Below are 12,839 nucleotides of genomic sequence, written 5' to 3'. Positions count from 1 at the left end.
CACCTCTCATCTCCGCACGGATCAGTGAATGAGCGCCGCTCCCAGCCGGCGTTTCCCTCGTTCGGTTTATTTCACTTTCACAGGTTGCGTCGTGCTGATCGTGGCCTCGGCGGGGGTGCACGCAGCAGGTGTCCAGAAGGATTCTTGCTGGAGCAGAGCATAAAGGCAGTGTTTGAGCCTCAGGTGACCTCCCTGCAGCCAGCAGGGCACGGCAGCCGTGCCTGCAGGGAGGTGACCCCACGGTATGACCCACGGATCCCTCCACCGCTCCCATAGCATGGGGAGTTCCGGCCTGACCGTGTCACGGAGCACCTGCCCGCGGTGCTACACAGGACGTACTGCACCTCCTTGACTTCCTCAGAGAGGGTGCTTCAAAACAAATGCACCTTCTCAGAAATTGTGGCACATCAAGTTATTTGAATTGGTCATGTGAAGGATTTTAGATGTATCCCTGGATCTCTATGAACGTGGGAGGTTTCTGAGTGAGGCCAAGGAAAATCTGTGCAGCTGAAGTAGAAAGTGAAAAATACAATCTGCAATGGCATCTTCTTAGTATTTGAAATTATTTTTTAAAGTTAGTCCACTGTGAGCTCGAGGGTGTAGCTTTCTGTCCCAACACTACAATTTCCTGGGCGTTGCTGCTTCCTGTTAGTCAAAGTGAGCTGATCCACTTAAACTGATAAAGTTATTACGTGTTTGAGTAGGTTTCTCTACTGCAAGAGTGAGGAATGATTGACACATGTGAAATGGTATTTTCCAAATCCCATGGTGTGCTATGTATCTTCCAAGTGTTACATTATTCATCTACTGATTTAATTTATAGATCACTGAAAACAGTATGGTGTAGCGATTATCATTAGAGGCCAAAGCAGAGGGGATAGATAGGAACTGCACCAGAAGAGAAGGCAACATATAACATAGTAAAGAAAGGTTCAGTTACAGCTAACTAGAGAATGGCAAAAGGGAAATCTGACAGATTCACAACCAGTCAGATCCCCAGTCCATCGGAATCACTACATTTGGAAAAAAAGTAAAACTGTTTCATTTAATATCCTGTGCATCCCTGGTCAATGACCATAATACAACTGGTATTTATGGAGAGATTGCTCAAGCTCTTTGGATACCTGGAGGAAAAGAAGAGAAACTAGGGAAAGAAGTCAAGGGGAAAGTAATTGGCATGAAAAATAAAGGGCCACATTAGAGGAAGAAAGAGATTCCCTGCTGAATTTATCACTGGGCTTGGAGAGGAGTTTGTTTTAATTTCAAAAGTATTCAGCAACAAAGCATAGAATGAGAGAACACTGGATTTTAAGTCCAGCACATTTAGTCTTCCAGTGCTTCCTCAGTACTTAGGATACAGTTTTGCTTCCAAAGCAGCAGCTTTACCTGTCAGTCAGGAAAGTTGGGCTTGAAAGTCAAGTGACAGTAAGTACACTGTGCTTAAAATAGAATGCCTTTTGCTCCAGAATCTCAAAATGCAACAAAAGTCATAAAGTAAGGGTCCCTTCACAATGCTCTGTAAAAGGTACCAGTATTATACTTTTCTTTTTCCCCTAAAAGGAAGTTCAGGAAGCTTGAAATATTTCTTATAAAATGAATACTTTTAAAATTTTCTGAGTCTCCATAAAGACCTTATTAACAGTATATCACAATTTAAGTATTTTTTTAAAGATTTCTTGTCTCTTTTTTCGTCTTTATATTTGTGATATTGTTTTCAGTAAGGGAAAAGTGCTGGCAGTAGCTGTGCTCTTTCAATGCTAATGGGTAACTGCACTGCCCATATCTACATACACCAAACTGAGAAAGGAGCTGTATTTCTACATTTAGATGCCAAATAAACTTCTGTGGGCAAAGAAAACAAGCCAAGAGAAGACCAAATATTTTCCTCTGTCTTGTCTTCATTAAAAATAAATTAAAATTTTAAAAATTAACTTAGATTCATCTTTGTGTGTCTATCTATGTGTGTTTACATGTATTTGCTGTCCTCTGTTACTCCTAGGTCTTTTTCAGGTTCATTAGATACCTGGAAATCCCTGTGACTTTGGAGGAATTTCTTTGGAGCATTGTGTCACATCTGCAGCATGATATTCTGCTGTCTCTATTCCCTCTAAGTTGCTTTTCCTGTAGTTGCTGTCTTTAGTACCTCTATATTTTCCTAAGATGGTGTTAACTGCAGATTTCATTAACATTTTCCTAACTCTGTGGGTTTGGTCACTATTACATCCATCAGATATCCCTGGAGAATCCTGTAGAGCAAATTGTCATAAATTAAAACCTTACTTTCTATTACTCTCTAGATAAGGTTCTGCAGCCTGTTTTAAATCACTAAAAACCCCTGTCCTGCCCCACGCCATCCAGCCATTTCTCTGAAAGTCGGGTAACTTATTCCAGAGTGGTGGCTGCTCGGTGTAGTCTGAATTTAGAGCACATTAATGCTCCCTCCTCTCAGCCCCACCCTGTGCTTCCTGCTGGTGCATCCCCAGCCCCGGGGATGGCCAGTGGCAAATGCTGGGCAACACAAGGGTGGAGGAATTGAGGACAGCCGAGGACAACGCTTACTGTTCACACAGGGAAGAGGAGATTAGTTCAACTTGTCATTTAACAACGCCGGCAACTGGGAGAAATTAGAGTAGCTAATTCCATCCACAGAGAGCCCGCAGAAACTGAGGTTATGCTGCCTTCCAGCTTATTGTGTGTGGGATATTAAGACTGAGGAGGCAGATAAACATAAACTTGTGAACGTTATTCAGACAAAGTGCAGATGTTTGTGCTCATTTTTGGGCTTATTGACAAGCACAAATTCACAGTAACTGTAGCTTTTGGTGTGGATTATAACAGACTGATACTACTTTAATGTGGACCATGTGCTTAAATGTTTAAACCTCTATGGCATTTTATCAAACTGACCTTCTGTAGCTTTCTGTGCTTCAAAATAGATGGAGGGAATCTCAATTCACTGGTGAGATACAGAATAAACAGAAATTATTATCCTGTATAAAATTCTCTTCCTAGTAGATTTATTGCTATCTTTCACCTGTAGGTGTGAATGAATGTGTAGGAGAGGATTGATTTTGGCAGAAGCAGGGTGAAATGAAAGTGGGGGGGGGAGCTGTTCAGAATATCACTGGGAATGCAGAATTGCTTCCCTGCACTGATAGCACTACAGAAGAAATCACAAAGATACAAAGAAGGGAGAAAAGAAAAATTATCTATCTATCTATCTATCTATCTATCTATCTATCTATCTATCTATCTATCTATCTATCTATCTATCTATTTCTCAGAGTAAGATTCATAGAACAACGTGAGAAAATGCACTCAGATCCCCAAAGCAAAAGAAGTGGGAGCACAACTGTAAAAACACCACTTCAGCTGTTGCAGTTTAGAGTATCGCATTCTTTTATTATTGCATAATTACTGACTGCTGAATGTTTGAAAGTGCACTGACATCAAATAAGCATCTTGTGATGTACTACTGGTCTAAGTAGGCCTTTATAAACTTTAATTGGAGGTCAGTCATTAGCCAGTGAGCACATAAACTGCCCCATTTTTACAGCCAGAGTGCGACCTAGTAAATAAATGACAGGGCAATAGGGAACTGACAGCCTGGCCAAAATATGTGTGACCTTGTGTCTCACATGCTCCAGGGTTTGCTGGAGACTGAGGGAAAATCGCCCCCTCTCCGAAAGAACTTGGAGGATAATGATGCTGGAGTTGGAGAAGAAATGTAGCCATTCTATCTTATCTCAAGCACTTTGCCATGCACAGTGAGCTCACCAGTGCTGAGTCCCTTTTCTGATGTGATAGCTACAAGAGCTCCATGGATTCCTGGGGAAAGGGAGTGGATCCAGAATCGTGAAAGCCATCATGGTTGTCATTTATCACACTTAAAATATAGAAAATGCAGTTGCACGTATCTGTAGCATTTATCTCCACTCACGTTCTGTGCCGTGTATCTTAAGGTATAAACCCTCTGGGTTAGGTGACTGCTGATACTGTTTTCCACTCCATGTGGTGGGAACAAGTTCTTGCTTTATTGTAAGTGGCAATAAAACAAGAAATGTGGTAAAATGAGACAGGGAAAAACAAAGTAAACAAGAACTTAATAGATCTTATACACTTCATGTTTATTGTACATTAAATAAAACAATTTCAGTTAAGTTGAGAGACCAATGGGTCGGATTTAGGAAATCAAAACTTCTATAGGAAGATATGTTCAGCTTAAATTATCATTAATTGCATATGCATTAGTTACATTCGAGTAAAACCATATTCTGTTAAACAATTCTCAGGTGAATAAGATACATTATCAGAGGTATGTATTCCAAGGATCTTATTGCACATCTACTGGCTAACCCATGTACTTCCACTCTGAGAAAGAGATGCTTTGTACCACTGAGTACAGACTGACTGCCTCCTTAAGCTTGTTACACAGCTTGCCCTCTTTCCTCATTAAAAAATAGAACACGATATCAAACAGAAAATAAAGCTGAACATTACAAAATGTGTGTTGTCTTCAGTTCATTTCATTTCAACCTCAAAGCAATCCATGCGTATTCTTTCTTTTCAGTAAGAGCAGGTAGGGAAAAACAAAAGGACAATTAAGGGGGGGGGGGGGGAAGTCATAAAATCCCCCACTGCACATGTTTTTCTGTCGTTGCAAGAACTAAAATGTTGTCATTCTGCTACCAGCTTCCAGTGCAGTGGGAGGAAGCGCTGTGGACGGACTCTCACTTCCCTTCAGTTTTGTCTGCCTGCACTTCACGCATATACGAGTCAATGATATGCGGAGGCACTCCATCCATTAATAGCTTGAAGAATGAAAGCCCACCTACAAACAAGGAAAACAGGTAATCTTCAGGTTAAAGGTCCCTGGAGCAACAGCTTTACACCTTTATTCTCTGGTATAAGTGACAAGTTTTACTCATTCCCTGTTGCATACTTTGAGATGTGGTAAAATTCAGCCCTGCTCAAAAGTCCAGTATGACATCGAACCATTATTTAATTGGTACTATGCAGAACCATTCCTGTCCTCTTGTGCAGGGTGAATTTCATTTCTAGGGTATCATATATTCAGTCATTTGTCTCACCACATGCAATAGTTTATGAAAGGCTTCACTTCAAATAACTCTCCTGGCTTTCCATCGCACTGGGTGGAGTATGGTCAGAGATGGAAGTCAGTGCAGGGGGAACAATGTAGAAAACACTGACCAGGATGAGTTGTGGAAAACATGCAGAGATATTCAGTTTATTCTAGTTTTGTGTCTTAAAATGGTTTCTAGGTATTTAGCAAAATATTTACCATGTTGCTTGAAAATAACAGGTGGGATTATATACATGAAAGAATCATATTAAAAAAGCCAGGATTTCAGATACAGTCTCCAGGGAGAGAGATGATGAAAGCTGAAATTTTCATCTGCTGGGGAAGTCTGAGGAGTCATTTTGGATTTGCTTTTAAATTCACTTAAAATTCCACTTTTTGATGGGGATGTTCAATCTGGGGAAAGGAAGGCTTCAGGGTGACCTCAGAGCATCTTCCTGTACCTGTAGGGAACTTACAAGAGAGCTGGAGAGGGACTTTTTACAAGGGCCTGTTGTGGTAGGACAAGGGATGGTGCCTTCAAACTGGAAAAGAGTGGGTGTAGATTAGATAAAAAGACATTCTTTACTATGAAGGTGGTGAGGCCCTGGCACATGTTTCCCATAGAGGTTGTGGATGCCCCATGCCACTGAAATAAAAGCAATGGGAATTAAATATGAGTATTCTTGTTCATTTCATTGAAATAAAATGATGTTTGGAAGAAACAGTAGGAAAAATATAAATATTTTGCTAAAAACTTTAAAATCTGCCCTTTCTCCAGACAAAGGGTGTAAATTGCTCTAAGAAAGCTATATACCATTACTATTCCTTTTACAAATCTGCATGAATATTGTGTTCTGCAAGTTGCAAACCTCGCACTGAGAGCTGCACTTACCTTCTGAGCTTTTTCTGGAACACACCAAAAGCTTTAAAGCAAAAGTACATTGCCAAGGTGAAGATAACACTCTCTAAGTGCTTCAGCTAAATGTGATCGAGCTGATACTTACATACAACACTTATGCTGAGTACAGATTTTTAAGAATTTACAATCTTCACTAACACAAGTATTATTCAATTGAAATGCTATTAGTTACTAGTGATTATGAGACTGTGTTGTCTCATTTAATGTCATCATTGTGGCAGAACTTTGCTCCCAACCTTAGGTAGATGCACAATACAGACAGAAAAAAAAAGGAAAAAAAATAAAAGCATGCTTTTTTTGGCATTGGCATTATTTCAGCTTTTTGGCATTCTTTCAGCTCATGGAGTGCAAGTTGTGCTATGAATCATTAATTTCTAAAAGAAGTTAACGCTGGAATAAATATGTTGTTTATGTAGAGGCATATTCCTATAAAAAATAACTTGCTGTGAATATATAATGCTCTTTTTATTACTTGCATTTTATTTATGCTAATTAATCATGCTAATTCATGCACTATTAAATTCCATTGACACATGCACCATTAGAAGATATGGGATGTTCTACTAAGAATTACCATAACAAGCAATTGCTAAAACCTGCATTATATACCTTAAAACCATCATGCTGCTAACTTATAAAAACATTTTCATTAAATGACATAATGAAAATTATGCCATACTAGGCAGACATTGTATGACGTATAAACAGACATAAGCTTCATATGCAAGAACCATATGAAAGCTTACCTTAGATGACAATATACATTCAAAAATCCTTACTGTGTAACTAAGGGAGAGAGAGAAAGAGAAGTAACAATTTAATTGCAAACACAAAAGTGGAGAGAAAATGTTGAGTGAAATTATTATTACAATTACGTCAAGGTGATAATTTAATCCTTAGTCGTGTAAAATATGTGGGAATAGAAGCACATGAAGAGTAAAAGGTAGGGATCCAGTTCCACTTCAAAATTATAATTAATATGTAAAAACTAGATTAATAGGTACGAGTAACTATAAAACCATCTAATTAGTCTAAAGTATAGATTGGAACCAAATTATATTTATGATAAAAGTTTCCAAATGTAGTTTCAAAGATGCTAACACACACATATATATATATATAGAGAGAGAGAGTATTTTCCACCAGGGGAAAAAAGGCACACACATAACACTGAAGCATATATATATATATGTTGAAGCTCTGTAAGGCAAAATAATCAAGTACAGACTAATTATATACCTGTGCACTGAAATATGTACTTTGTCATATATCCACATTTACATTACTAAAGCATGCTATTTACACTGTAATAGCCCTTACCTTTAATTTAACATTTTGACTCTATAAAACACCCATATATATATATATATATATATATATACTTATCTATGTCTATAAAAGCACTAATCTTTTTACCTATTGTAACCTTTTAAGAAAAATACCCCAATACTTCAAAAGCTGCAGAAACATTATTCAGTCTGATCTCCTAGTGTGTTTTAGGGCTGAAATTGTAAGTCTGGATGCATAATGTATTGCAGACCAGTTTCTGGGCATCATTGTCATTTTTAAACTGCACTGTTAATATTCTGAATCTAGGCAAGATTGCAAGGAAAGAGACATTTCTACAGAAAGTAAAATTTTCTGAACCCAAATGAACTTGAATGTAAAATAAGCTCTAGAAGAAATGAAGCAAATGAAGTAAAATTTTCTGCTTGTAAATAATTGAATCAAGATTTCATCATTAAAATCAGTAGGTTAAGCTCAGGCATAGATTATCATTCTGAGCACTAATTTGTAACCAGAGTAATCTGTTACAAAGGATGCCTTTTAAGTGCAGCAAATGACTTTATGATACTTCTGGTCTTTCAATAATTCTACAAACTAACTGAGAACTGTTTTTTTATTTTTTAAATGCATATTTCTTTCTCCCAGAAAGATCTAAGTGTTGTGGTCAAACATCTTCACAGTCACTAAATAAATTCTTTATAGATACATGTACTTTTATGAAATATGTCTAAAACCTTAGTAATTCTGATAATAAATATCCATATGATTGGATATTGTCTTGATTAATTTGGCCTTCTTTGCTCATGTGACATAGACAATGTATGCCATGAGACTCTGTCTAGTTTGATCTAAAAAAGCAAAGAAATACACACTTAGCATGCAGAAAATGCGTTTGCATGTGGAAAGAGAGGGTGGGAATGAAATGGAATGTCCAGAGGAGTACGCGCATTATAAACCTGATTATCCCCCGCCAAGCTGAGTGGTTCTCCTGGGTTAATTACTCCATGATAGATCACTGCAGAATTAGAATATTTATAGTGGCATTTATTCGCATTTGAAATTTTTCCCAGTTGATCTTAACACCTTTTACAAATGAAATTTCTTATACAGCAACTTTGCTATCACCAACCTATTATTAGAGTGATCACCAACCTTTATTTCACTTCTAAGGTAAAGGCTCTCCAAAGCTGTTTTTGACATGATAAAAGAAGCACAGCACCTTATCTAATTCTTTTCATCAACCTCAGTGAAGCTGATAAGGAATCAATTCTTTAGTGCTTGAAATGGGAGATTTAGAAGCAAATTTGGGGATCTACTTCAACAAACTCAAAAAATCTATACAGTATTTTTTGTAATGAGATTCTGCATATGTTGTTATCTTTCAAACTGAGAGTCAGTCATCTATTACATGACTTTTTACACAAACACATTTACAGAAAAAAAGCTACTATATGTGTAATTGTATTGAGTAGGTCACATAAGTTCCTTCTTTAAATTTACTCAGCAAACTTAAAACTGAAGAACACAAGATTGTGCGTCTGAAAAAAACATCAGTACATGAAAAACCTCTTATGAGGACAGATTAAGATTTTATTATTTTAATTGTGCTTATAAGTATCACTAAAATGATTTCAGGAAATGAGCATTACATTTAGCAACAGCCATGGAGGTTAATTTTATGCCTGAAATACTGTAAGGAAATGTCTAAAAATTTAGAAAATTGTAGCATACTGATAACATTCACAGCCAGAGTATTGCTAACCAGTCAGCTGTTCCAATATTATGCACGCTCTGAAATCCTAGGCTGTTCAGATACTTTTGGGCTGAGCATTTATATAGGCACAATAATTTAAGTTCTCCAGTATGTCAGAGATGGATGGCTAAAAGAAATTCTAGCCAGCATAAGGAAATGTAGCTTGCTACAGTAAATACTCCTGCATGACATAGAGTTCTCTAGCATGACTTACTGTAAGTCATGCCTGCAATCTGTAGTAACAGCACCATAGCTTGTATGTTCACCAGATCGGCAGCAGAGCCTTGTTAGTCTTATTCAGACAACATTCAACTCTATCTCATCATCTTACAAATCCAGGCCTTGATACTTGCTGGAATAAAGCTGAACCAGTTTAAACAAATCTGTGCATATGAAAACAAGCGCACACACACACACACACACACACACACTGCAGTTCCTTTCCAGTGAGTCAGAAATCCACGGGTCTGTGCTCTGCATCAGCATGGTGAGCAGTCATCTGGGGAGGCCTCCTAAATGAACAAACAGGCTGGGAAACTTAAGAGGATGATAAATCAACATGTAAGTCAATAGAAGAGAGAAATAAGATGCAATGGTGTCTTTGTACTCTGGCTGTTTAAGAGTAATTTGCTATATTTGCCAAGAGCAAGCCCTGAGCCTATTCTGATTTGCTAAACTTCAGATACTGTGTTTACTTAGCAACATGACTTGGCTTTTTAGTCTAAAAAAATAGACAAAGCAACCTTCTCAGGTGTTGAGGTCTTCTGTTATGCTGTGAAATAGAAAGTTTGCTTGTGATTAAGGAAAGCCATCTTACTTCCAGGATGAGGATATAGCTTTTTAAAGACAGTATCTTAAACATAAAAAATAAAAACTGAGAAATACATTATGCATATTTTCATTACATTATTTAAGTGTTCAGTTTAACATAGACCAAACATTTATTGAAATGTCTTCTTGCTGGCAGATCTGAGCTGTGGGACAAGATACATCAGAAAATACCGAAAATGGAAAATGAAATGCAAAATAAACACAATGCAATCCATAAAAATTTTAAATGTCGTTTTCATTGTAGCTTAGCATGATGGAAGTAATGTAATTAAAGCCATATTGATGTCACCTAAATTCCCTCTGAATTCCTTAGTTAGACACTTTCTATCAGCTGGCTTTAGGCAGCTTTCCTTACTTATAACCTCAGAATAATTTTTTGAGAAACAATTTATTCCACAGTTGAAACTAAGCCTTTGGTGGGAATTAGTCCATCTAAATATGACCCTATCTTTTCCTAGGAAGTAATTTTCCAAAAAATATGGTCCTGAGATTTTTCATTACTCATTTTATCCAAGTCCTGTTGCCATTCACGGTATATCCCTGTTATAATTCTAAACTGCCTGAAATTCATTGAAATTATCCATTAATGGAAACAAAACAAAAGAAAGCAACAAATATTATTCCGTCCTAACAGAGCTATTGATTTAATCCAGGAAAGTTGAACTCCCTTTTGCATTTGCCTTGCATCCTTTCAGCTCAGCAGACAGTGCTCAGGCAAAGAAGGTGTTTGCAATGTTTTGAAGCCCTTACCTCTTACTTCCAGTTTGCAGTCCACTTCTGCCTCTCCCAGTTCATTGACTGCTCGGCAGGTGTAAGTGCCTCCATCATAGGGGCTGGGTTTGCGGATCTCCAAGGTACAGACACCTTGGTTGCTGAACATTCGGTACCTTGGGTCGTTCATTATGACCACTTTGTTTTTCATCCAGGTTATTTTGGGCTGTGGTAAAAAAAAAAACAAACCAACAACAACAACAACAAACAAACACAAAAAACCCACAAACAACAACAAAAAAAGAAAGCCCAAATGCACAAACCTGTCAACTGAAATATTTTGTCCCCTGTTTTGTGGTGTTCAGTTAAAGATGAATAATCCAGATATGGTAAAGTATAGATGAAGCAGTGGTAGAAAGGAAACTGTTAATCTTGAAGATAAGCACTGGCTGCATCATACATCTGTTTTTTTAGCACTTTTTTTTTAGTGCAGCTTTTACCACCTAATTAAAATCATAAGTACAAGCTTGTTCTCAATACAAGGACTGTGTAATGATAGCAAACATCTGATCATTAGCTTTTGGCATCCAATTACTCTAAATCAATAATAAAAACATATTTTTCCACAGTAATTTGCACAGTCAGAAACTGTGAAGATGAAGGGTGACCATCACTCTGGGTGTCTCATTTTACTATGCCAGTTCAGTTTCTCACACCAGAAAAAAGCATCTCAAAAAGAAACAAGTCAAAAGAAACCACAAGACATCATGCAGTGGGTCTGAGAAACAACGTGGCACCCAGAGCATACCTGCAATATACTTACTTAGAGATAATTAGCTCTTTATAGAATAATTATGACTTTATTTTAGTGACAACTTTTACTGATATATTAAATGTACAGCTGTTGTCAGTAAGAGCCCCAGCAAAGCCCAACCTTTTCCTGAGGTTCTGCCCCTTCACTGAGTGCATTATCTGTGCATTAACTATTGCAGTGCCTGTAGCACAGGTAACCAGCTCCTTTATTTTTGTATTCTTTAGAGGCCACACCTGTCTGTTTGCTATCAGCCTGGCTCATGAGTTAAATGGTAAAAGTGGCATTTAATTTTTATTGTCAGGTTGATCTTTCTGGTGTTTTCAGGGCTGTGCTGTACCTTGGGGTTGCCCCGGACACTGCAGTTGAGGGTGGCATTGTAACCAGCTACAGCAAACGTGTTCACCAGAGGCTGAGTGAACAGCGGCCGCTCGCTGAAGTCAAAGTCATCGTACACTGGGTATTTGTAGACTTTACCTATTAAGGGAAAATCAGACATTTGTAAAAAGAGCATTGGCAGGTAGCTAAACACCCAAGCGCATTAAATGGCTACACAGAATCAGGTTTGATGTGCACTTCTTTAGGTGCAGTACCTGCACAGTGACTATAGCCCTTGATCATGCCATGGCAGTGATGTCTGAGAGCTTTTCTTTGTTTCCTGAGCAGGTGGTACACAACATAATACGTGTTTATTCCATGTCTGTGCCTGCATGCCCTGCATGCTACAGAGCAGGATGGATCCTGACCCATGAACTGCAGGATGCCTGTCTTTGTTTGGAAAGTCGTATTCACTCCGCTGCCAATTATTCTACAGTTTGTTCAGATTATAAACTGTCTCTGTATCTGAAAATCTGATTTTCTTTCTGCTTCAAACAGTGCACTCACAATACAAATACCTGAATGGACGCAGTTTCTGAACAAAGAAAATGTGGTAGTAAAATGTATTTTCTCACTGCCAGTTCCCACTCTGAAATAGAGATTACCACCAACAACAAATCCTCTTCAGCCACATGCTCAGCTGGCATTTAAAGCAGACAGACAGACAGACATCTATTGCTGTGCATAGGTATCATTAAGCAGCTTTGCTTCACTGAAAGCTGGTCCAAGCTTTCATACTGACTTCAGTGCAGCTTAGGCCTGACACTTGTTCTCATGAGAAGGGCAAGTAAACAGTGCTGAAAAAGAAATCCTGGAACCATTCTCTTGTTCATGACTCCAGAGTCTTTCAGCGTGGCTGTGTGGGTTGTACATGTTGTCTGTCTGCTGCAGCATGACAGTCATGTCTTCCTTCCTTTCAGACAAACTGCTTTGATTTTCTTCCTGTAAGCTATTTGTTTTTAGAATTTCCTTTCCATATGAAAGTTTTTAAGTTTATAGTGTCATTTCCAACTGTCAGGATTTTTGACTATAGAATCAGAATTTGCCCAGCCCCACCCTCAAGAGA

The 12,839-nt window shown here is 38.1% G+C and overlaps 1 protein-coding gene across 1 annotated transcript in view; it reads right to left on the bottom strand.

Annotated features, from left to right (window-relative positions):
• Window positions 1–4,730: 4,730 nt before the first annotated feature.
• The window catches only part of MYBPC1 (myosin binding protein C1), a 186,821-nt gene continuing 178,712 nt past the window's right edge, over window positions 4,731–12,839 (bottom strand). Inside the window, exons 30-34 of the mRNA XM_062492519.1 lie at window positions 11,736–11,872; window positions 10,624–10,810; window positions 8,246–8,304; window positions 6,782–6,788; window positions 4,731–4,831 (exon numbers count right to left, since the gene is read on the bottom strand). Of these exons, the coding sequence (XP_062348503.1) occupies window positions 4,731–4,831; window positions 6,782–6,788; window positions 8,246–8,304; window positions 10,624–10,810; window positions 11,736–11,872 (491 nt within the window). The remainder of the gene's footprint in view (window positions 4,832–6,781; window positions 6,789–8,245; window positions 8,305–10,623; window positions 10,811–11,735; window positions 11,873–12,839) is intronic.

The sequence above is a fragment of the Cinclus cinclus genome, chromosome 4, assembly GCF_963662255.1.
Source record: "Cinclus cinclus chromosome 4, bCinCin1.1, whole genome shotgun sequence".
NCBI classification, from domain to species: domain Eukaryota; kingdom Metazoa; phylum Chordata; class Aves; order Passeriformes; family Cinclidae; genus Cinclus; species Cinclus cinclus.
The sequence above is the reverse complement of the archived record's forward strand: the minus strand, read 5'-3'. Positions and strand labels throughout refer to the sequence as shown.